The following is a 25,402-nucleotide window of genomic DNA, read 5'->3' as shown; positions in this document are numbered from 1 at the left end:
AGTACACAACTCTAATTACTTGGATACATTTTCCAAAACATGTGTTGGAATAACTCTACACCTTGAGATGTGCTGGACTAGACTTGCCTCTAGTCCAAAACTCGTGTGTTGTAGAAGGTACTAATGTTATGGTAGTTTCTTTAAGATATACTCCCTCCGTCCACGATTAAGAGTCTCATTTCTAAATGGCGCGTGTTTTTAAGAAATGTTAAGAAAGGTGGGTGGAAGAAAGTTAGTGGAACAGGGGTCCCACTTGTATATATTAGTTTTAAATGATATGTGAGTGAAATGAGTTAATGGAATGTGGGGTCTCTTTACTATTTATGGTAATTATGAACCGGGACTCTTATTCGTGGACAGACCAAAATGGAAAAACGGAACTCTTATTCGTGGACGGGGGGAGTAACTCGTTGTTTCCAATGTATATCCCAACAATGATAAGGTATCATTGAGTACAACTGTTCACTTATCGAACTCGTCTTAGAGGGACTTCGATATCCTCTTATATGATTATCTCATTCTTTAGAAGAATGCTTGGAGTAGTCAACTAGGATTTAACTCCCACTACTGATCTTAACTCATTGCTCATCTCCCATGGTGTAGACCATTGAGACTTGCTAATCTTTTTATGTTGCATCTCTATAAGTATTCTGAATCCCTTGAACCACCAAAGGATCCTTACTTATAGTGCATCAACCAGACTTACTTGACTTTCGAACTATTTTACAAGCAAGTTGTTAAAATCTCGATAGTCACTTGAGTTAGACAAAATCAGTTTGAACAATTACTAAGTACTTTCTTGGCCTTATGTCTAAGTGCCATAAATACTTTATCATTCATTGTATAAGAAGTTGAATTGTTGTTCGAAACTCAATTTTGTTGCATTTATATAGTTTAGATACTATGATGTATAATTTGTTTTTCTATGGTACTATGATAGATATTTGAATCACATTTCTTAATAATGCACGCATTTTAAAATGACATCGAACATCGCTTAATCATAAACATGTTTAGAAACTGAATCTGAATTCTTTCTAAACTAAACTGTGCCAATATAACAAAACTCTAACATCAAAACAAAACAATTAAGTGAGCATAAATAAATAGCTCCCACTGCAACAACTGCGCAACTGGATTAAGATCCCTCCTTTAGAAGTTGCATTGTTATCTAAGTCATTATCTTCTTTAGAAGAGGTCAATCCAACTTACAATGTATCTTCTCTTTGCATTTTCACCAAAATATTTCTTGTCTTTCTTGCTTTCAGCATACATTGATGACAATTCAGCTCTTCCCTCTTTCCATTACTAGTCTTCTGTTTGATTGAACTAAGACATAGGAAAGATGCAGCTTTAACGAATTTTCCATCTATCATGTTATCTTCCTCTATTATTAGTAATAAAGTGAATATCATGTAGAAGGTTTCCAACTTTTAAGTAACAACCTTCATATAATCACTTCCTATTACATTTGGCGATGAACTGAGCGTAGAAACTATTTGAGTAACTGAATCAGAAGATTCTTCAAAACATTCTATCTCTCGTGGATATTCCAATAGAATCTTGACATCTTCCTTGTTGGATATTCCGCTTTCATCAATATAAACCAAGACGTGTCTTACTACTTAAAAGAAAGTAGTTTGACCTTCTATCTCAAAGAACTTGTCAAGTATATGCATGAAATGCATTCTTAAACTTTCTTTATAGAATTTTGTCAAGGAAATTGAGGACATGAATTGGTGAATACAAACTTTAAGTTTTCAGCAATGAGAATCTTATCCATTATATTTCCAGTCTACATAATTTTGTCCTTCGAGTTTGATTTCTTTAAGGTTCGCAGACATTATTAAGAATTTGGCTGAGAAGAAATAAAATTATTTATCACATACTATGCTTGATACATAATTGCAAACAACCACAAAACAATTTATGTATCTCGCAACTGCTAAAACCAAAATAAGTACGCCTCTAGGGAGGTCATACAAATTTGGATTCCAACAATTTCCTGGTCACAATACCGATGAATAGTCCAGAGACCACTAAGGTGGTATGGCCGCCAAATATTGCCTAAGTTTTTACCATAAATATTTGCATCTAGGAATTTCATTTTTGTTTTGATACTCCTTCTAGGGAAGGTCGTACGCCACTAACAAAATTCCATATCTATCTCATAAATATGTTTAAACATACGAACTTGCAATTTCACAGGGAAGGTCGTAGACCAATTTATGGAGACCATATACAACGCACTGTTGTAATTATCGCTTAGTTATTTTGAATATGGTTTTGCATAATTCTCACATAAGCAGATAAGGCAGATAATCCACTTATAATAGATAATCACCAAATAAATAGATAAATCCATTTACTTCATGGTAATTAATCAGACTGGATAATTATTGAAATTATTTAATAAATCTAGGGAGATTTAATTAAATAATTAATTCCTTATCTTATTCCAAAATAGAAATTTCGGATTAGATAAATTTATCTTGGATAATGGTTATCCAAATTAATTTAGATTTATCTAAATAGAATTGAATCTATCTAAATCCTCTTAGGATTATTCTAGATTTTACATGAATAAAATCAAATCCTAAAATTCAAGATAAAACTGAACTTGGATTATCATTATCAAAATCATACTAGGATATTTCAGGATAGAAACAAGTTTATTCAAATCCATAATATAAAAAGATAAAATCCTATCATTACAAGATTTAAAAAAATCTTAGATTATTTAGAATAAGAAACTAGAATATATCATATCTATTAGGATTTATTCTAGATAAAATTAATTTTATCAAAATCCAATTAGGTAAGGATTATCTTGTATTATCTTTATCCAAATTTATCTAGGATATTTTCTAAATAGAAATAAACCTATTTACATCCATAAAATTAGGATACACTAGAATTAATATTAATTAATTCAACTAGGATTTAACTAGATAGAACTAAATCTATCTCAAATCCAAAAGATAATAACAATACTGAACTAATAATAATCTAAATCTATTAAGATATATTCTAGATAGACATAAATCTATCAATATCGATGTAATAGAGATAAATTATCTAAATCTACCAGGATATTTTCTAAATAGAATTAATTCTATAAATATCCACAAAATAAAGATAAACGGATTTTAATTATCCAAATTTACTAAGATATATTTTATGGATAAATATCTCATTAATCCATAATTTAATTAAAAAATTAAATTTTAGATAATTCAATTAAATTGATATAATCAAAACTTATTCCAAATCATATCTTGAAATATATCTAAAATTAATTCCTAGGGTTTAGCAAAACCCTAACTAATTTTAGATTATCTCCCTAAACCCTAACTAATTCCTAGGGTTTAGGAAACCCTAATTAATATTGAAAATATCTTCGAAATTAGTTCATAGGATTTAGGAAACCTTAACCAATTTTGAAATTTTCAACGCAGCTACACGAGCCCGGAAACACCCACCGGACTTCCACTCGAACCGCAGCCATTGCGCTGCTGATCTGACCGCCTGGGCAGTCTCTTGGAATGCTCTCAGCTTAAACCAAACTGTCTAGCTTGCATTCAAACTGCCCTAGTCCGGAACTTGCCCAATTCGCGGTTTGATCATTAGTTGATTCTCTGTAAAGGTTATTAAGAACCAACAAACGAATCAGTTAATTCAATTATAAGCTTCAAAGATCCCATTACTTTCACAAATTACCGTTTCCAAGTAATGATCCAATTACTATAATGAATTAATCTTTACAATTCATGACATCGCAATTTACCCAATTATACGTTGACCTCATGATTACATATTTTGAGAATGGATTCTTCAAATTAACACAACTTGCTCAATTCTCCTTTGCTGCGAGAAAAACGATTCTGCCACAAAAACTGTGCACAATCCTCATTCTTTGTTATTGTATTTCTCATTCATTCGTTCATTTAAATCAAACGACAAACACAGACCAAACAAAGAAAAACAAGCATTCAAGCAATTAATATAACATGAAATTAATCCATATAATCAGAGTAAAAAATTGGCTCTGATACCAATTGTTGGAGTTTGGTTCCCCTTGCACAGCGGAAGTCATGCATAAACAAATAAATTATATCTACATATCTATTTGACCGATTATGGGATTAATTAACTACATGTTAAACAATCAATTGCATGCTAGAACACATATAATTCACAAACAAGGAATAAGAACCATAATTCATGAATTCCATTACCGATCTGATTCTCCAAAGAATAGACGATTGCTTGCACCTTCTCCACAAGATGTTCTTCGTACTCAATTTCGAATCTTCTAATCTGTATCCCGAACTCAAAAACTGATTTTTCCGTCCACTCCTAGAGGGGAGCACGAAAATTATGAGTTAATTCACTCTAAATCTCCTTTCTAATCTCCTTTTTATATAGAGTTATGATGAGCCAGATTAGGGATCCATGGAGGTTGGACTTGGGCCAAACCTGTTGGACTTTTACTAATTAAATTGAGCCCCAATTTAATAAAAGTCCGACAGAATATTATTTATCAGCCACTACAGTAAAATAATATTGACTGCCCGTCCAATCCAAAATTACGAGTAATCCGGGCTTTACCTCTTTAATTTATTATTTCCCGTGTTAAAGATATAAATATCCATTAATCAATTTAAGTCTGCTATTTGACTTTAATTAATTAATATATTTTTCCAAGAGTTGTCTAGCTCAAAATCTTTATTTATTAACCGGCCGGGTTTCTGAATAATAAAACATTTTTCGAACACCTCTTGGGGATATTATCAAACTGGACTCACCCAGTGTTAGAGTTTGTATACTAGAAATCACCTTTCGAGTGATTGAATACTGTTAAAACTCTTATTTTATTTTTTCAAAGGAATAAACAGATTATTTTTGTCATAATGTTGTTATGTTTTACATTTAATGGATGTTTATTACATGTTTAAATGTATAAGTAACTTAACAAAGTCTAAGTCTTTGTTTTAGTAGACCGGTTGTGGGCGTCGTTCACTTTAAGGTAACACGGTCAGTTCTAAACAAAGAAAAAGAAGAATTTCACAACCCGGATAGGCTTAGACTACCTATCGTGAAAGGTTGCAATGTCGATCCGATTATTTCTAAGTCTTACTGAAATAAGATGACGTTGGTGTGGTATAGCACTGAATGGATCTAACAGCGAGACAGTCTTTATGCTATCTACTGAAAGACGAGGTCTCGTAAATTATTATTTCTTAATCAATATACGTTAGCATTGAGCATACGGTATTGATTATGCACTACTTTGACTTACCAAATGGTGCGGGTTTTTCACAACCCAATAAGCCTGGTATATTGGGCAGTGGTAGTTAATATCTAGCGGTGCTAGGATTGCTATTATGTTGAATCGTGCGCGAGGTGAGTCTCGTTTGATAATATCCTCAAGAGAAGCTTGAAATAAGGTTTTATTATTCGGAACCTAGCTAGTTAAAGTTTAATTACTCTATGAATAATAAATAAGATTTTCTTGCTGAGTCCTCTCTTGGAATAAATAAGATATTAATTAATTAAGTCCATAGCAGACAATAATTAATTAATGGATGTTTCTATCTTAAGCGCGGGAAATAAATATCAAGCAATGGAAACCCGGAGTACTTATAATTTCGGGTTTGGATGGGGAGTGCAATATTGCTTCAAGTGGTTGTTTAGTAATATTCCAATTATAAGCTTACTCCCTCCGTCCCGGAGTATTAGACTCACTTCTTTTGGGCACATGATTTAAGGAATTGATATTTAAATAGTTAAAGTGGAGAGAGTAAAGTATGAGAGAGGGAAAAAGTAGGGAAGAGAAGAGAGAAAAAAGTAGGTGGAGAATAAAATAAGATAGATGTTTTTTGCTAAAAAAGGAAATGAGTCTAATATGTTGGGACATCCCAAAAAGGAAAGTTGGTCTAATACCTTGGCACAGAGGGAGTATTAAATTGGATTTAATTTAATTAGTATAAAGCTAATTGGGAGCCCATATCCAAAGCCTTACATAGATCCATGTCTGGGCCCAATATGTGACTTAATATAAATAGAAGAATAAAGGAGACAGAAAATACACTTAATTTTCTTCCAAAATTTCGACCCCATCTCTACTTAGACAAGGGGCGATTTTTCTCCTTCGTGGAAAAGGATTTCCGTCTTTTTTATTTAAGTCCTAGTATACTGGTGAGATCAGCCCACCCTGATAAATAGGTCCGGGAACCAGACATAAGATCCGTGGTTTTGTACTAAAAATCTTCACGTGGAGAAGGAAGTGTCGTTTATTTCCTAAGGTAAGGAAACATGCGGACTGACACTGCAACGTTCCAATAGGCAGCCAAAGCCTATCTAGGTTGTGAAATTCTATTTCTCTTCTCAAAGACCGACTGCCACCCTTCAGAACATCATTCCACGTACTCGCCTACTATGTAAGAATCGATTTATTTGCTTCTTAAGTACGTTTAAATATTTGAGAAACATCTTTATAAATGTAAACAAAAAATCAATCGATAAAATTCTTCCCGTTTGGGTTAAAAGTGGATTGTAGAATATATTGAAAACAACAATTTTCGTGCAAAGCCAAATATGCATAAACCCAAACAAAAAAACTAAAGAAAAAAAAAAAGACATAAAAAGGAAAAAAAAAATCACATTTTTGGTACTATTTACTTGAAATTTCCAAATATACCCTCCTAAAAAAAAAATCACATATTTGGTACCCATGGTTATTTTTGCAGGGATCCAAAAAACGATTAAAATAAAGATGGGTCCCATTTAGGGCGAAAGAAAAGATCGGTCCTTTATGTAGTTTACTCTACTTATAAAACTAATATATAAAAGTAGGCCCCACATTCCACTAACTTTTCTACCCACATGTGCCGGTCATATATGTGACATTTAATGGCGGACAGGGGGAGTAAATTAAAGTTTAACTCTAATCAATTATAATTCAATATTCTAATATAATCTAAGTATATGCATGTTTCATACTCTTTTTTTGTATTTAGTGTTTTTTTTAATTTCTTATTTTGTAACTTTTTTTTTAATTAAGTAAATTTAGAATTTTCCTTTAATTGTGTTGTTTTTATTTGTTTATTTTTATGTACATTTGCAAACATAAAAATATAAATACAAAATAGAAGTAAAATGCTTAGGGCGTCGCTTAGGGCGGGCTATAGTCCGCCCCACTGCAGGTGGAAGGGGCGGAGGATAAAATGCTGATGTGGCGGGGCTTAGGGCGTCGCATAGGGTGCCCCATTGTGCATACCCTAATTGGAGACGACACATGTTTTAACGTATAATTGGTAAAGTAAGAGGGAAGAAGCAAAAGTACTTGTTGAAATAGTGTGATAGATGGTAGGATCCATAAACAATAAAGTAAAAAGAGAAGGAGAAAAAGTTTCCATAAATGTATATGAACTATTTCTATAGAATGGACGAAAAGGAAAATTCAGCATATTTTTATGGGACGAAGTGAGTACTAGTATATAAGATGCACGATTATGATATTTGAACAAGTGTAATATGTATCACGTGTATCAATTCAGCATATTTTTATGGGACGAAGTGAGTACTTAGTATATAAGATTCACGATTATAATATTTGAACAAGTGTAATATGTATCACGTGTATCTTTGAAAAATTATACTCCTATAATACTACCATATTCTTACGCATTTAAACTTTAATCAATAATGTACGCATTTGGAATATCCAAATCCAATACACTTTCACTTTTGACATTTAGACTTTAATCAATAATGTACGCATTTGGAATATCCAAATCCAAATCCAATAACACTTTCACTTTTGACTACATTGTTGTTATTTCACATGTAGCCACCCACTACACATAGAAATGAGGAACTTAAGAGATTGAAATACAGGACCACAGAAACCACCAAATGAAGATTGTGTAGCATTTCAATTGTAAAATAAAATTATAGCATAAAACTTGTATGAAGCTGAAATGATACTTACCAAATACTTGGAACATTTAGTAAATTAAATTTTAGTAATCAATTTCTTGTTGAATACATACTCGTACTATAAATTTGTACTTCATCCGTCTAGGAAAAATAATCACCATTGGATATGATACATTTTAAATAAATAAGGTTGGTTTTTTCAGTAGAGAACGTGTCACTCTTTAAATGTAGATAATGTCTTCATTTCTTGTTAATTGAGTCAGTTTCTTTTTATACATTAATTAAGAAGTAGTACTACATATTTAGTGGATGGAGAATAAAACACGAATATGAAAAAAATACTTTCAAAAAAATATAATTAACTTACTTATATCAGAACATCCCGAAATGAAATAACGACTCAATTAACAAAAAACGAAGAGTAAGTAGAACTGAGCCCCAATTAAAGGTAATCAATTACTATAAATGCAAAATGTTTATTTTTTTGGTGACTAACTAAAATTACATAAAAATAGATGTAATGAAATCTTATAGATACAATATAATTTAATTACGCGCATAAAAAACTCTGATATATCAAGAGATCTAGGTGACGTGATTGCAAGTAGCGGCAGAGATGCCATTTGAGTAATTTATTAAGAAATCGTGAAGGTTAATATGGACAAATTCGGCCGTATCTGTTGTGGCACTAACAATCTCGGTCTGGCAATCCGAAATCCGCAATATCTATCCAACTCCGCAAAATGAAATAAAGACAGCATACATTCACACATACTCACGATTTATATTTAGACCATGCGTTCACATTCTCTATATATCTCTCTCTTTTAAATTTAAACCCAAACTCAAAATTCGAAAAGTATCAAAAAATCCTTATGGATCGGTCGTCGAGCGTGAAGAAGAAGACGGACGGAGACGAGGCGGAGAGGAGCATCGCGGCGCCACAGCAGCAAGAGCGGGGCGAGGATGAGTCGGTGGAGAGGATTTTCGAGAGCAAGGAGGTGCCGTCGTGGCAGAGGCAGCTGACGCTGCGGGCGTTCGTGGTCAGCTTCATTCTCGCCATTCTCTTCACCTTCATCGTGATGAAGCTGAATCTGACGACCGGGATCGTCCCTTCGCTCAACGTCTCGGCCGGCCTCCTCGGATTCTTCTTCGTCAAGACGTGGACCAAATTCCTCGAGAAATCCGGCTTTCTCAAGCAGCCCTTTACCAGGCAGGAGAACACCGTCATTCAGACCTGCGTCGTCGCCTCCTCCGGCATCGCCTTCAGCGGTCCGTATATCTCTCTCACACACTCACACGCACTAATATACTACTCCCTCAGTCCACTGCCAAAAATGGTAAAAAATGAAATAGAACAAACTATGGGACGGACATAAATCAAAAAATGGGACAAACGATCTGGGACGAAGGGCGTAATTGTGTGTTGTTGACAGTCTGGAATTGTTAAGTAGTTTACATTATTTAGCATGTTTGAAGATCCAATTTAGAATACAAAGTCATGCAAGCATGTTGGGTGTGAAGTGCAGCACTTTTTTTTTTTATGTTGTGAATTAATCCGGATTTAATATTGCACTAATGTTGGTATGATTTTGGTAGGTAGTTGGATTTTCTTTATTGAATTTTGGACGCAAAAATATCTCATCTTTGAAGTATATATTTTAGTACTATCATCTTTCAAGAAGTAGGCGTGCGGTGGGATGGACCAAACCCATAATAATGGGAGTCTAAATTTGGGACCACTAATTTTATTTTATCAATAAATCATATTTTCCCATGGATAATAGCTTTTGGGGAAAGGGAGATATTTTTTTTTCTAGAATGTGGAAAAACTGGGAGTGTGTCCCTTTATTGCTGTCGTGTCTTCGAATTAGTCCAGTGGTGCACACATCACATGTCTTTGGGTTTATAGATTTCTACAATTAAAATGACCTTTTATTGAATCAATTAATTAATGTCTGACTTATGACTTTTATAACATTGTATTCCCTTTCATAAGTTTACTGTGATTTTTGGGTTTAAGTGAATTTATTTGACTTGTATAGTTGGCTGGCATGTGAGATTCTGAATTATTAAATGTTGGTGCAAGTTGGCTAATTCAAGTGGGATTAGTGACTTGTCACGAGATTCTACCATTACTTGTTGCGTGACTTGTGTTATACAGCTTGATCCTAATTTAAGTCTTTGCGCTGTCTTATTTGATTAGACCAAATCAAACTGTCACTAAGATACAAGGGCTTTGATGCTGCCCTTTCGTCTTAATAGGAATAATTTATTACAAAGAATGCCGGACTAAGATTCGATGGATCACTAATCCTACTATTAAATTATGTGATTTTTTTGTAGTGAATATTTACCTTCAAAGTTCAAGATTGCTATTTGAGTTTATTTATTCATCATATATAATTGTTTCTCACCTTGAAGAATTTGGACTGAAGCAACTGGACTCTGTTCACAACATGTTACATGATCACTTGCAAGAAAACTAGGAAACTCTTACTACAATTATAGTAGTAGAATTTTTGGCTTAGCACAAACTTATTAAAATCTCAGGAGGCTTTGGAAGCTACCTTTTTGGTATGAGTGAAGTTATCGCCAAACAAACAACCGAAGATAATAACCCTCAGAATATTAAGAATCCTCAACTTTCATGGATGATTGGGTTCCTATTCGTCGTTAGCTTTTTGGGACTCTTCGCTGTTGTACCTCTTCGGAAGGTATGCATTTGTGGAGTTCGAATTCTCATCCGCCTCTACCAACTTAAATGAAATGTAAAATTGTGTTGTTTTGTGTAACCTTGTTTCCTTGTATTGGTTCAGATAATGATCATTGATTTCAAACTCACTTATCCAAGTGGTACTGCAACTGCTCATCTCATCAACAGCTTTCACACTCCTCAGGGAGCCAAGCTAGCTAAGTTAGTTGATTTTTCATATTCTTCCTCATATATATTTATCACCCTCGAACGGTTACCTAATATGTTTAGCGTGGTTCAGGAAACAAGTAAGAACTTTGGGGAAGTTCTTCTCCTTCAGCTTCCTCTGGGGTTTCTTCCAGTGGTTTTTCACTGCAGCAGATGATTGCGGATTCGTGAATTTCCCTACATTTGGCCTTAAAGCTTATGATAACAAGTGAGTTTACTTCTTTGTTTGGCATTTACTCAAAAGGCTATGTAGTGTAACATGATTGTGTTGCATACTGTCAGGTTCTACTTTGATTTCTCTGCAACATATGTTGGTGTCGGTATGATATGTCCGTATCTCATCAACGTATCGCTGCTGGTTGGCGCTATCCTGTCGTGGGGCATTATGTGGCCGCTCATTAACAACCGGAAGGGCGACTGGTACTCTGCAGACTATCCAACCAGCAGCCTTCATGGCTTGCAAGGTTACAAGGTAATTCATATATCCTAGTATTTTGTTTGATGTCTAACTATATTTGATCAATTGAGTGCTCATTTTATGAAGTTTGGTTCCGTTGTTTAGGTCTTCATTGCCATCGCCATGATTCTTGGCGACGGCCTCTACAACTTCGTTAAGGTTCTAGGTCGGACCTTATTCGGGTTGTACCACCAACTACGCAGCAAAAGTGCAGCTCAAGACCTCCCGGTAGGTGGCAACACCCACACACCTCCTACTCTATCGTACGATGATCAGCGTAGAATCCAACTTTTTCACAAGGACCAAATCCCTACTTGGGTTGCCATTGCTAGCTACATCACAATTGCCGTAATATCTACTATTATTATTCCTCACATCTTCACCCCTCTAAAATGGCACTACATTGTGGTGATATACATATTCGCACCCGCACTAGGCTTCTGCAATGCCTACGGAATGGGCCTTACTGATTGGTCGTTGGCTTCGACTTATGGGAAGTTGGCGATATTTGTGATCGGGGCGTGGGTTGGAGCTTCTCGCGGGGGTGTTCTGGCTGGTCTGGCTGCGTGTGGTGTGATGATGAACATCGTGTCAACTGCCTCAGACCTGACGCAGGACTTCAAGACCGGGTACATGACCCTGGCGTCTCCACGGTCTATGTTCGTGAGCCAGATAATTGGTACTGCTATGGGCTGCGTGATCTCACCGTGTGTGTTCTGGCTCTTCTACAAGGCCTTTGATGATCTCGGGGTGAGTGGATCGCAGTATCCTGCTCCTTATGCAGCCATCTACCGCAACATAGCGATCTTGGGAGTGGACGGAACTTCATCCCTGCCCAAGAACTGCCTCACGTTGTGCTACGTGTTCTTCGCTGGGGCGGTTGTGATCAATGCTATCCGGGACGCGTTGGGGCCGAGATGGGCGAGGTTCATTCCCATACCTATGGCTATGGCGATCCCGTTCTATCTCGGGGGATATTTCACCATCGATATGTGTGTTGGGAGCTTGATTCTTTTTGTCTGGGAGAGGATCGACAAGGTGAAGGCGGATGCATTTGGGCCCGCGGTGGCTTCTGGACTGATATGCGGAGACGGGATATGGACGCTGCCGAGCTCGCTGCTGGCTTTGGGGGGCGTGAAGCCGCCTATTTGCATGAAGTTTCTGTCGAGAACAGCAAACGCAAGGGTTGACACGTTCTTGTATGCTAGCTAAGCATGTGTTTGTTTTGAGGCTTCATCTATTTGTTTACACTTTGCACAATCGTAGTGTTTCTTGTTTTTGGAAATGTGTATATAGATAAGCATATAATTTACTTATTCAGATATAAGTAACTCAGTCAAATGGGAGTACTTGTTCCAAACATTGTTGTTTCTCATGTTTTTTTTATGATTTGATAATACAAGTCACAATTGGGAAAAAGAAAAACAAGACAGCCCAAAAATAGGTACAGTTTGGGCTTTATTCCCTCTTTCCCGTACCTTTTTCATTTCCTGTTTAAATACAAGCATCACTTCCAAAGTGCTTTGGAGATTGAGAAGGCAGACAAAATCAACTTTTCCATTAATGTCCTTTTTTCAGGATAATCAATCAATATCTACCTGCATTTATTCACAAGTGTCAACTTCCCTCCCCGTGCATGCTTCTTCACTCTAGAGAGAAAGAGCAATGGAGAGTTTGATAGAGCAAGCAAAAGAAGAAGTGGAAATACTGGAGTATCAGCACCCAAACAAGTTCATCTCTCTAAAGCAAGACCTGAGAGCTTTCATCTCAGAACTGGAGGACCCACAAAACTTGCTGCTCAAACACACCACCATTTCCATCTTTTCTGAAACTCAAGGTAATGACACTCCACTCTCTTTTGCTTTCTATGGAATCCTTCGTAGCCAAAACTCTAACGTTTGGATTGATGCAGAGTCATCCACCACAAACAAAAGAAAAGAAGTCGTTTTGGTCGGAGGAGGCATGAAGAAGAGGTGCAAGACTGATGCAGTTCTTGAGAGAGCTCAGCAGTGCCTGCATAAAATTCGACAGTTGAAAACTAGCTTGTGTTAGCTTATCCAAACATTACCACAATGAATTTGTGCTACTTTTGTTTGATGAATTCTACTAAGGAACCAACACTTTATGAAATTGGGATTTCAAATCATAAGCAGATACTCCTATTTCAGTGTCCATTGACAAGTTTAAGATATACTCCTACTATCAAAATCTTTGGATGCTGTAAATTCCCAAGAGTGGCTTTCCCACTTCTTTTAGATGTGCAAAAGAGAATACTTGATCAAACTCATCGACATATCAAGTTGTTTTAAGTCTCAAATATCCATTGGTACATGCAACAGAGTGATTCATATGCTACATAAAAAACATATTCTTTACATGTATCGAGTATGCAACAATACGACTCGATCTAAATAAATTTTACGAAGCGCAGCAGAACGGGGCTGATATCAATTAGCAAGCAGTAGCATCCAATTTACAACGCCAAAAAAAACATTGACAATGCACCAATGTCATCGATTAGGCCTCACTAGTAAGAGTATAAATGAGATGCTATATGTGTAAGATAGAAAGGTTAATGCATTATCTACCACTGTCTAAGATTAGCCAAGTCACTTCCATTGCACATGTAAAGTGTCAATCCAAGTTCATAGCTCCACAGCTTGTGAAGAGCATCAACCAATGCTATTCACCTCAATCACTATACATTCCTCTTCTCTTCATTCTCATCCACACTCCATGACCTATCCAACCCTCGCCGCCCCAAAGCAACAAGACCAAGAAGCTTCCTCCGAGCCTCATAAACCGGATTAGGCTCAATCAAGCACCCCCTAGTATAAGCCTCTCTCAAAAACACAGAATGCACCTTCCCTTTGGTAGACAAATAGAACATCCCCGGATGGTCAAGGAACAAATCCCTCACATTCAATTCAATCCCAAACCACTGCCTAAAGTGGCTAATCTTCTCCACCTCCACCATCTTCTCCACAGTCAAGCTCAAGAACTCGTGCACCACCCCCACTGCCCGCTTCTCCATCCTCATCACACCATTCTTACTCCTCCTATTCTCCTTGGCAGTCATCTCCTCATACGGACCAATGTAGGGAAACCTCTGCCATTCCTTAACTTTGGCCTTAAAATTCTTCCCTAGCCGCATTCCCGGCGGAAACCCCTGCTTGAAACTATACTGCAGCTCAGTCCTATCCACGCTGCATTCCTCTCTACAACACTCCGTCATTCTCCAATTCTCCACCGCAGGAACCAAACAATCCCTAAATTCATCGCTGTCTTTCAAAACCAAATAATGAGTATTGATCTCGTTACCATCTTCCAGAGAGAAAACCTCGGGATTTCTTGAAATTATGGAGTCCTCGAAGTCATCGGGCAGCCCCAATTCCTTCCAGACCTTGAAGATCGCCCGAAGAGGTAATTTTTTTGTGAGGGACATGGACAAAATCTTGACTAATCGGGTAATGGCGAGCGGTAGAGTTTTCTCGATGGCCTCCGATTCTTGGCGGACGATTTGGAGGGCGGCGGGAGTGAGGGAGCAGAAGGGCTGGAGCTTGTCGGGGTGGTTGAAAATGTGGAAGATGTGGGGGTACCTGCGGAGGAAGACGGCGGCGCCGCGGTTGAGGTGGATGCGCTGGGAGAGGCGGCTGATGAAGTCGAGGGAGACGGCGGGCGGGGAGGAGTTGGAGGAGAGGATGAGATCTTGTATGGAGATGACTCGAAGGAGGTTCTTGTATCTCTCCATTAGCTTCTCGAAGGTCGGGTCTCGAGCTCTTGAAGCCACGTATTGGGCGGAGGTAGTTTTCGTGCGGCTGGGAGAGGAGAAGAGGGCGGCGGAGGGGCGGAGTTTCTTCAAGAATTGAGTCGCCATCGCCGGGGATTTCTGGGTTTAACGTTGTGGCAAATAAATGTATTGAAAAAAGTTGTAAAAATGGTAAAAATAAAAAAAATAATCATTTTTTAAAATACAAAAATAATTAAAAATTAATCAAATTTTAAACTTTATAATTGCGGAAATGGGAGTTACAATGAAGAGAGTGCCTTGCTGCAGTTTTTCATATCAGAAGGGTGATTGAGTAGCAAGCTTCAAAAATTTAATAATCCATCGTGAAATCGCCTCTCTGCCGTTCAACATCGCGCGATGGTTTGGAGCCTATTTCCGGTAGACCCACTTCCAGGTATTCTTCGCACCTCCGGTTGACTATTTTATAGCTATGTCTGTGATTATTATACTTTTAGAATCAGAGTTCAGTAATTGAAAATTGGAGTGATACCAACTGCTTATTTTTGTTGGGATTTCCTATCGACATTTTCTTAGATGACTTTCTCAAACAAAATTTTACCCCAGTAAGTAGATAGCCTGCTGCGCTCTAGTGAATGAGGTAGTAGTATTTCAGTAAAGAATTTCCTTGAGGAAGTGAAAGGTGGTTAAAGAAGTGAACTTTGGTCAAGATTGTGGTAAGTAAGTTTTTCCACTCAAGCCGACGGAGGCTATAAGTTTTCATAGTGCTGATCATTTTTGGGCAATATAAGTGAATGATATGTTTGGTTAAGTTTGTGGGAAGTAAGTTTTTCTACTCAAGCCGGTGGAGGCTATAAGTTTTCCTAGTGCTGATCATTTTTGGGCAATATAAGTGAATGATATGTCAGTTATTTGTTGTGGAAGCAAAGAAATGAGAAATAAGTAGAAATGAGCTCTTATGCTTCAGGTATTTTTACATTGCAGGTGAAAATGAGTACTATATTTTCAAAAAAGGGACGTACAAAGTCGGGCGAAAAGGTACTATGTTATGGTCCTTTTGTTGATTGATTTACTAAACAAATTTCATTCAGTGCACTGTGAGATGTGCCCAACTGTGATTTATCTCCGCATATTTGTTTACGAGCATATTTTATTTTATAGTATTGATTATCAGGCTGTAGTCTCTTCCTTTAACAAATTTCTTATCACTATCATTTTAGTCGTTGTGTTTCTCTTCAACTATTTAAAAAATGCACAATTATGCATAGCACCAGAGTCCTTTATGAATAATTCTTATCCAGGTCCAGCTCTTGTGGCTATTATAACATGTTGTTTAATATAAGTAGCTGACCCAAGAGCATTTTATATACTGAAAAAGTAACACCTGGTTGGAAACGTGAAGAGCTGAAAGCTTTCATAGTTGATCTATTTGTGATTGTGATATAAAATTCTACTTTCTAGAAGCTATACTAGTGAAGACTGTTTTCCGTGCCTTTTATTATCTCTGGGGTCTAGTTGTGTTATGCCTGAGGAGTCTTTCTGCTCACTTTCTTTGGTTGAATGCTGGATGACCACTTGATCTAAAATCGTAAGCTATAAGCTAGCAGGAGGCATTTAATTATATTTCTTCAACCACCCTTCTCTCCGACATGAATTTGAGCTAATTTCTGTCACAACCTGGTGACAATGAGATTCTAACAGAGGGCAGTCAAGCTTTACTGCTTAATTGTGTCAAATGACTTCCTAATCTAAAATTCGAGCGTGTGACAACAGCATCATGTTGAAATCTGATTCAATTGTTTCAATGTATATATGCTACTTTGAAATAAATATTAGTAGTATTATACTATTATGTAGTCTTGGTCATATGGTACTTAATATATACTCTTCTTTTTAGCAACAATAATATTTATTTCCCTTATCATCTGGTATTGCAGGATGTGACATAATCATAACCAAAGATAAAGGGGTTTCAAGGGTCCATGCTGAAATTATTGTAAATGAAATGGTTTGCATGGATCATTTAGAAAATATACATTCAGATAATTCTTCAAAAGTTCAGATCAGAGACTGCTCGAAGTATGGAACCTTCATCAGCAGAAATCTGGATTCTAAAGAAAAAGTTCATGAATTTCCAAATAAAGAAGCAACACTGAAGGATGGAGATGTGGTTACATTTGGTACTGGAATTGCACAATATAGGTAATCCATTTCTATTTCCTGAAGGAAGGTTTCCTGGTTGATCTGTTTCCATTGTATTGTGCGGTTCAGTTGTTCTTTTGTTTTAAACTTTTAATTAATGCTTGATATAAAGGTCTAAAGGTAAAGTCCAGGAATAATTAAGACAAACTAAAGAGCTGCATTTGTAAGAAAAATGCAAGCTTCACAGGCCCACATGGTAGTTTATCTTGTGGTTGGGCTCTGGGTTTCCTCTTTGTAATTTGGCTAACTCGCAGGGGTGTTTTCATAATTATTTAACCCGAATACTATAAGAATGCATTTTATGGATCTCAATCGTACTGCAGGTTTTCCTATGTTCCCCTCGTGCTTTGCGCATCGTCAACCAAGCCTTCAGAGATGAATAAGCTTAAAACCACGATGTTGGCAATCGGTGAGTACTGTCTATGAGTCGTGTTTATCCAAGTAAGAAGGTTGGTGTGAATTTTTGATGTACGCCTTTTATGTAGTTTATTTACTATAACTATTTTCTACTTTGAGCAACCCAAAGAAGCTACTCATTAACTGTAAATCTTGTTTCTTATACTGTACTTTTGAGTTTATTTTGAGTAACATGGAAAAAGTAAAACAACATGAACTTGCCCATCTCCGTATACAAACTAGTAGTTAACTGAATTTAAAGTAAAAAGAAAGAAGCCATATCTACAAGTACAAATTCCATTTAAAAACCATGTAAAAACTTTGGCATCAAATATTTTGTGGTCACTCTAAACACTCTCCTTTTCTTTCTTACTGGTATTTTAGTTTATTTGTTTCTTGTCATGTCTGAAATGATTTGACGTATTTTGACTTGATTTAATCTTTCTATCTCCACACACAATTTCCAAATCTATCATGCCTCCTGGATTATTCTTTATAGTGATTGTGGAAGCAGTAAAAATATGGACGAAAGTAAACCTGTAAAGGTAGAATGGCATATTTGATTTTAAATTTGACATACTGACTAATTAAACCATGCAGGTGCCAGTGTCACTCAAGCTTGGACTTCTAAATGCACACATATGGTTATTGATGACTTCAACCCTATCAATGATGAGGTTATCAATTCGATTGTGGCTAGAAAACCCCTTGTCCGATTTAGCTGGATAGAGGTACACATGTGACATGCCGTATGCATAATCCTCCCAAAAAAAAGGAGCTATAGATACACACAAACACTTATAATACAGATGGATGGTTAACATATTAAATACACTGGGTTTACATGCGTACCTTTCATTACAATTGCATTTAATTGCAGAAAGTTAAGTTGATCTCAAGTGAAATCTTGCTAAAAGGCGTTATATTTATACTTGAGAGCTTATATTATTCACAAAAGAAGTCTAAGGTCTGCTTGCTCAGGGATTGAACTCGAAAATGACTTTGGTCTAGTTTAGCATAGCTCATTTCGTATATATGACTAGAAGATTCAATCGTCATTTTTTTAATAAAAAATGTCCATTTAGATTTTCATTTATCTGAATTGACCAACTGTTCAGACGTGAATTAAATTGTATACATAGAAGCAAAGTGTGGTGCATGTAGCTGTGATGCGTAACTTCAGCGGCTCAGCCTCCTAAAAAGTGAAGATAGATATGTGCATTGAATTAGAATTCTTGGGAACTTGAATCAATTTTTCATTCCTAACAGATTAAAAGGGTTGCATTCACCTATCACAGATGCATGTGGACAGCCGTTAATTGTTGCATAATTCTCTTTTGATATGATCATATGTCGTGTGGTTCCTTGTCATCGTTATATTTTGATACATGGGCAAGGTTGTAGCATGTTGTTCATTCTGAGTGAATCACTCTCTGTACCCTCCCCTTCTCTCACTTACGAGCTTGACACTTTTGAAGGATGCTTTATTATATGAGAATGAGTGTATGTTAAGTAGGCTTAGTGACTGCTTTGTATTTTCAAATAAATATAACATGTATAAGCCATGTTGCACTACAGTTGATTGCTTTTCGTAGTTGTTTCCTGTAAAAATGTTTATGCCTGAAATGGAAAGAGTTTTTATAAATTTCAGAAGTGGCCTCCAGTATATCTTCTTTCATACTCCCACATAACATGGCTCAGTGTCCATTTTAGATTGTCCCATTTATAATGACTCAAAGCCAGTAAAGTGTCTAAAAAGGGTTTTAAAAGTAGGTCCCTTAATTTATAGCCACAAAAACCACATTCCTTACTGTGTTGGAAAGCTTTGAGTCATTTGAAGTGGGATGGAGGGAGTATTATGTATCAAGTTTATGAAGAACTGATTCATTTGGTTTTTCAATGCCAGACATGTACTAATTTCTGGATTTGGTTTTAAGGTAGTTGCAGGAAAAACATTTTCCACTGAGATTCCCAGCTCTCTCTCGTGAGTATAGTTTTCCTATACACCCAAGTTGTAATTGGCTCCCTATCTTTGCTGGTTGATTGTAACAAATAATTGCCTTCCTGTTTAGGCATGCTCCGACATTGACACTGGAAGGTGCATCTCTCAAAGTCGCCGACGCACAATCTCGAGAACAGTGTTTGAAAGGATACACTTTTATGTTGGACTCCAAGCACAAGGTGATATGTTTGACATTTTTAAATCTCATGTTTCCAACTTGTGGTTAGGTTCTATTTTCTAACAGTGTCATAGTCAAAATTTGTGATCCTCAAAGCGCATCAATAATCCCGGACCTGCCCCCTGTTCCTTTTTGTTCATCGCAGTATAAATTTAAGGAGAAGATGTGTATGCTTTTGGAAGCTGGTGGTGCAAAAGTTGTTTACACTGAAACTTCAGATCAATGCAGTCAGGTACCTTTATATTTTTCTCCTTTAACTACAGTAATGAGCCTTGTTAAGCCCTTATGTTTAGTGTTACTACATTATTTCTCCACATCGAAAATTTGCTAGCTTATATTTTATTCCTGAAAAAAGAAAACCTTAATGAAGCACTAAAACTTATTATCATATGCTCATAACGCATGAACCAAAAATTCTAAATGTGTGATATATATTACAGGAATGGTACATAGTAGCACTAAGCCGGAGATATGAGCTAGTAGGTTTAGTAGTTTGCTTTTACAATTATATACTTATATTATCAGTTAATGTGATTTTTATAGAATACCAGAGAGAATCTGGTGTGCGTGATGCCAGCTGGAATGACTAGCAGCAGTGGAAATTTTAAAAAATTCAGTTATCTGCCTACGGTGAATGAGATGGAACTGATTTCAGCCGTGGTTTCTGGACATCTAGATCCTTCAGTTATGGCATCAGCACCTGGCAAGTGCTTCAGTTTATTAATGTACCCTAAAGTATGTTTTCATTCGGAAGATCATACGGTTATATACTTTTAAATTAAATTATTGCACTTTTGCAGTGCTGGTCACATCTTCATGCTCCACAGATGAGACAGTGGTTGCAGATTCTGATGTAGAAATGGAAACTGCCACATCAGTCCGTACGTCTGCTGCAGTTAATTTGATATCTTCTGCTGAAGATGAATGCGAAACAAAGATTGGGATCCACGAGACAGAACGTTCAGAAAGAAATTGCAAAGCAGAAAATGTTGTTCATGTGATAGAATCTACCGAACATGACAGTGTAGCAAAAACAGAGGCTGGAGCAACAGATCCTGGGAGCCAAGGATTCTTACAACATCCTAAAGGGGAAACCCTTAAGCTTGACACTCCTTATTGGAGTTCTATATCAAGGGACAGAGATGAACCTACGAGGAATGATGAGGGGCATCCATCGGATAGTGAGAATGTGGATATAATATTCAGCGAGTCTCTAATTGTTCGAGAGTCTAACTCAGCACAATTTGATCATTCTACAAGAAATGTCCCAGCTGCTAACTTCAAACGTTTTAGGAAGGTAAATTTGCAAATGCTAGCACATGGGTATTTTATTTCTTCAACTCACGGCTCATCCCAAATCCCGTTGTGTGCATGCTGATGCTGAGTTGATCTTGTTGTTTTATTAGATGAGTGTTCCATCGGGGAACAGCTTCAGCAACCTTATTCCGTTTTCAGAGTATCCATACAAGTATGGTTTCTCTGCACGTACTCTGCTTCTCTAGTTTTTTTGGGTTTTAAGAACACTTACACGTCTAAATGCATGTTCGACCTTGCTCAGAGATTCTGACTATGGAAACGAAGATGTGGCTGAGTCCATCAAAGAGGAGAAGAAGCGCAAGCAGATGGAGGCCATTGCAGATGACTTATTTAACAACGACAAGGTTTGCATCGCTTAGATTGTGTTATTAAAACTTCATTTGCATCAAAAGCAAAATAATATGAACCACTATGGTTATGCATATTCAGGGAAGACGACGTGCATCTGCTACCCTTCCTTCGCTCTTTGCTCGTCGTTGATTGAGAGGTATGCAGTTGTCAAGAACTCATGAATTCGGTTGGTCCATGTCCAAAGAGCTCTCTTCTATTCTCTGAGTCTTGTATAATTTTGATTTTATACATTGCTAAATGTCAATCGATCTTCACTGTGATATGGAGAGTGAAAGGCAACACGCTAATCGAGAGTCTCTTTCAAGGCAACCTAAATGATCTTCTACCAATACAGAGCCTCTTCAGTACTCATGGCCCCCCTTGTATACTTACAAAAAGAATCATAATCAAACTAACACTAACAAAGTCATAAAAGTAAATCAAATTCTAAGAAAATAATACTCCATCCATCCCTCGTTAATTCTCCACTTTTGTCATTTTCGTTCGTCTTCCATTAATTGTCCATTTTCACTTTTTACTATAAATGGTAATAGGTCATACATTCTACTAACTCATTTTACTCACGTTTTATTATAAAACTAATATATATACAAATGAGACTCATATTCCATTATCTTTTTCAACTCATTTTTCTTTACATTTTCTAAAACTTGTGTCGGAACCAAAGTGAACAACTATCAGGGGATGGAGGGAGTAGTAAATATGTTCCTTTGTTCTATTTAAGTTAATCAATAAGAAAATAATAGTCTATGTTCCTTTGTTCTATTTCATTTGATCGCTTTCTTGAATGATATGAGATTTTAGGTGAAATTGTTGAGTCTAGTATACTAGAGAAAAGATAGCTAGTTGAATATTTTAATGAGAGAGAAGAGAAAAATTAATTATAAGTAACTATTTTGATTGGGACAAACTGAGAAAGGAAGGTGATTATCTTGAGTAGGACGAATGGAGTAACAAATAAACCACCCAATGTCTCGATCACTATCGGTCCATGCCACCATCTTCTGTTCGCCTCGCCTATGGTCGATGAGTTGGTGAATTCAAGTGTATTTAGTTTTTATTCCATGGTAGAGCTTCACGCTTTCTATGAACATGTATTATTTGGCTTTATATACGCTTTTATGTTAATGTATGTCTGCATATTACTTAAACAGGAAATAATTAACCCCCTCACCTAATCATAATTAAGTTTCAATTAGAAGATAAACCGGAGTATATTTTTTATTAATCTGTAATTATGGTTTAATAAACAAAAAATTAAAGTCTATTCATGACTTGAGTGATAAATCTGCAAAGTATTGATGCTCTGTACTAATGGATTTGAAAATGCTTTTCAAAACTATGGGATACTAATTCTTTTACCAATTAATATCCACATGTACCCCATTTGTTTGTTTACTAGTATTTGAAAATTTATACACGGTGTTCTTCTAGAAGATTAAAAAATAAAACCCATTGGAAACAAAACTATCTCCTTTTTCTATGATTATGACTTAGTTGAACAAACACCCTCTCAAAACCACAGCATAAAATGTAGTAAGACGTTTAACCATTCCTCACATTTCAACAATATCTAATTGTCCTAGCTCAATTTTTTCTCTCTCAAGTTTATTTTCTCTATTTAACACAAAAAAAGAAAATGGATCCATCGTCTTTGTATTTATCAAGTCAATGGAGTTGCTCTAACGTCATTATGCACCTAGGATATATGATATTTATGCATATTCTCAAAATAATATGAAAATTAAATCTTGAAATAGTTGCAAATACTCAAAAAGACAATTTTGCAATTGGTCATATAATAAGGGAGACCAAGATTACGACGTCTTGAAGTCTCATTTGTGACATTGATCGTATTGTGCCAATCAATACATTATTATTGGCAATTTAGGAGTTTTATTAAATAAATTTTTATTTATAAAAAATAAAAAAATCATACGTATGTATTAAAATTTTCAATTTTTTCTTTACATAATCCTTTCTATATTTCGATATTCTAATTGACCAAGTGACACGTTTTTATTAGCTAATTTATGTAGTTTTCACTGTATTTATAATATGTTAAAACTCGTAGTATTATAAATCTCACACATAATAAAAGTATAGTGAAAAGAAAATAAGGGAGATATTTTTGGGGAAGGCCAGATAATATTTCTCTATCCATCTAAATTGAAAAAATAACCAGAAACTCTGTTAGGATAAATGTATGCAGACACAACCATGTGAATATAATATCATATTGTAGGCTTTAAAATATTGACTTATGGCAAAGTGACGGAAGGAAATATAAACTAAATAAATATGTGTAGGTGTGGACAAAAGCTTATTAGATTCGTAGGCAATTACATTATATAGTCTTGAAAGTCAAAAGTTATTTGGTTAGATTAACAAAGTTTTTACCTAGTCCACATATATCACGCGTCACATTTCATTCCAACTATGGAAGCTTCTAAATCTCAGAGGAGAAGAGCATGAATCATGTTAAAACCACACCATAAGAGGAATATAAATTTGTGTACTGAAATTAGAACGAAATTAAAAAGAGGAGGCTCATTCGTTTACAACATATAAAGTTGTTCCTAGAATAAATTTAATACTATAAGATTATTTGTATATTGAATTAGTAAAAGTAAAGCTATTTTGTACTCTACCATATCATATCTGAAGCAAGAATTGTCATCCATTGGAAATTTGATTCAGCGTCACTTTTATTCATCGTGACATATTGACGTGTTTGATTACTTTTGAGTGCAATTGCAACTCTGGTTAAACTAATAAAAAACTATGGTTAAACCAATAAAGATTTATTTGCTTTTGCGTATTATTTGACGCCATTTAATGCGACTTGTTTCAAATAACTAATAGTACTAATAATAATCACAGGCATAGAGCCATAAGGAGAATGGTGTGCCCCCACCAATATTGGTATCGAATTGAGGGCATAATGCTACTCTACTATTTATCGATAAATTTAATAATCATTTGTTATTCATCGTCATTTACTAGCCTTTTGAGTATCATTTTGTTTTTAAAATTAGGACTGGTCCGAATTATTAGTTCATAAGTCCCTTACATTTGTTGCCTCTGTCGACTGCGCAATTGTCTCTCTTGCGTCATTTTATCTAATTCTATTTATCACTTCCTATCTTTCTCATTATCTTTATCTTAGTTTATTGTCGATGGCGTCACTGCTGCTTCCTCTTGCAATGCTAGCTCATTTGACGTCGGTGGAGGATGCATGGGATTGGGATTGGGCGACCGACCCCCCCGTGTCCAATTTTTCCTTATTTTTCAGTTCTAAATACGCCATTGCTTGATGTGGACGCTACATCTATCAATACTCGTCGTATGTATCTCTAGTTTCTGTCGTTTATTCCCGATGCAGAAAAATACCTCATGGCGGTTAAAAATGATGGGGCAGATTTTTTCTCTTTGGACCTATAAGTCCACCATTGATATGATTATACTTGTATAATACTCCATTTGAAACACACGGCTACATGTATGGAGAAGCCAATATATTGGAAACGATGAATAAAAATTCTGGATTAGTGAACAAGGTGTACATTGTCTAATTAACTAAATGCATTTTTATAGATCAAAAGATGCGTTTGGCACTCAAATTCAATTAGAAATAAAACGATAAAGTGCACACATAAAAATAAAGTAGTATTAAAATATGCAAACTTATTAATTTTATTGATAACCCAACAAAACCGCATAGTTTAAAAAGTCAAGAAAATATCAAAAACGTAGTATAATTATTGCTGCAAGTGCAACGCGTCTGTCTTTGACCAAAAGGCGTTATTAGACCTACTCAACCAGTAACTTCATTTAATTTGCTAGCATAAGAAAAAAACTCCCTAGAATAAGACTCTTTACCA

At 35.9% G+C, this 25,402-nt stretch overlaps 4 protein-coding genes across 5 annotated transcripts; 3 read left to right on the top strand and 1 right to left on the bottom strand.

Annotated features, from left to right (window-relative positions):
- The first annotated feature begins 8,715 nt into the window (after positions 1–8,715).
- Positions 8,716–12,684, top strand: LOC125214304 (probable metal-nicotianamine transporter YSL7). Of its 2 annotated transcripts, XM_048115260.1 has the most exons (6): positions 8,716–9,216; positions 10,498–10,661; positions 10,764–10,861; positions 10,941–11,075; positions 11,150–11,339; positions 11,430–12,684. In XM_048115260.1, exons 1-6 carry the CDS (start codon positions 8,820–8,822, stop codon positions 12,534–12,536), a joined length of 2,091 nt encoding a protein of 696 aa, XP_047971217.1. In that variant the 5' UTR covers positions 8,716–8,819; the 3' UTR covers positions 12,537–12,684. The 2 variants fall into 2 exon arrangements, with proteins under 2 accessions (XP_047971217.1, XP_047971218.1); XM_048115261.1 differs by lacking the exons at positions 8,716–9,216; positions 10,498–10,661; positions 10,764–10,861; positions 10,941–11,075; positions 11,150–11,339 and having other exon boundaries at positions 11,462–11,552; positions 11,761–12,684.
- On the bottom strand, positions 12,618–15,222 carry LOC125214307 (protein ROOT PRIMORDIUM DEFECTIVE 1). The gene is made up of 2 exons (XM_048115263.1): positions 13,913–15,222; positions 12,618–13,337 (listed from the first exon to the last, which is right to left on the bottom strand). The coding sequence occupies exon 1, from the start codon at positions 15,199–15,201 to the stop codon at positions 14,023–14,025; it is 1,179 nt and encodes a 392-aa protein (XP_047971220.1). The 5' UTR covers positions 15,202–15,222; the 3' UTR covers positions 12,618–13,337; positions 13,913–14,022.
- On the top strand, positions 12,990–13,470 carry LOC125214308. Its single transcript, XM_048115264.1, has 2 exons — positions 12,990–13,161; positions 13,237–13,470. Exons 1-2 carry the CDS (start codon positions 12,990–12,992, stop codon positions 13,374–13,376), a joined length of 312 nt encoding a protein of 103 aa, XP_047971221.1. The 3' UTR covers positions 13,377–13,470.
- A 131-nt stretch (positions 15,223–15,353) lies between the features above and the next one.
- Positions 15,354–21,778, top strand: LOC125214305 (nijmegen breakage syndrome 1 protein). The gene is made up of 13 exons (XM_048115262.1): positions 15,354–15,508; positions 16,057–16,110; positions 17,010–17,274; positions 17,598–17,683; positions 18,271–18,401; positions 19,608–19,654; positions 19,743–19,851; positions 19,996–20,082; positions 20,394–20,553; positions 20,651–21,147; positions 21,257–21,318; positions 21,409–21,511; positions 21,597–21,778. The coding sequence occupies exons 1-13, from the start codon at positions 15,472–15,474 to the stop codon at positions 21,645–21,647; spliced, it is 1,689 nt and encodes a 562-aa protein (XP_047971219.1). The 5' UTR covers positions 15,354–15,471; the 3' UTR covers positions 21,648–21,778.
- The last annotated feature ends 3,624 nt before the right edge of the window (positions 21,779–25,402 follow it).

This window comes from Salvia hispanica, chromosome 3, assembly GCF_023119035.1.
Source record: "Salvia hispanica cultivar TCC Black 2014 chromosome 3, UniMelb_Shisp_WGS_1.0, whole genome shotgun sequence".
NCBI lineage: Eukaryota > Viridiplantae > Streptophyta > Magnoliopsida > Lamiales > Lamiaceae > Salvia > Salvia hispanica.
Note: the sequence above shows the minus strand (reverse complement) of the source record. Positions and strands in the feature narration are given on the sequence as shown.

Coding starts and splice junctions, on each gene's coding strand:
- LOC125214305 (XM_048115262.1), top strand. CDS start 15,472: ATGGTTTGGAGCCTATTTCCGGTAGACCCACTTCCAG. Junction 20,554..20,650: donor AGTTATGGCATCAGCACCTG/GCAAGTGCTTCA, acceptor GCACTTTTGCAG/TGCTGGTCACATCTTCATGC. Junction 21,148..21,256: donor ACTTCAAACGTTTTAGGAAG/GTAAATTTGCAA, acceptor TTGTTTTATTAG/ATGAGTGTTCCATCGGGGAA.
- LOC125214304 (XM_048115260.1), top strand. CDS start 8,820: ATGGATCGGTCGTCGAGCGTGAAGAAGAAGACGGACGGAGACGAGGCG. Junction 10,662..10,763: donor CTGTTGTACCTCTTCGGAAG/GTATGCATTTGT, acceptor GTATTGGTTCAG/ATAATGATCATTGATTTCAA. Junction 11,076..11,149: donor CTTAAAGCTTATGATAACAA/GTGAGTTTACTT, acceptor GCATACTGTCAG/GTTCTACTTTGATTTCTCTG.
- LOC125214307 (XM_048115263.1), bottom strand. CDS start 15,201: ATGGCGACTCAATTCTTGAAGAAACTCCGCCCCTCCGCCGCCCTCTTC.
- LOC125214308 (XM_048115264.1), top strand. CDS start 12,990: ATGGAGAGTTTGATAGAGCAAGCAAAAGAAGAAGTGGAAATACTGGAG. Junction 13,162..13,236: donor CATCTTTTCTGAAACTCAAG/GTAATGACACTC, acceptor GGATTGATGCAG/AGTCATCCACCACAAACAAA.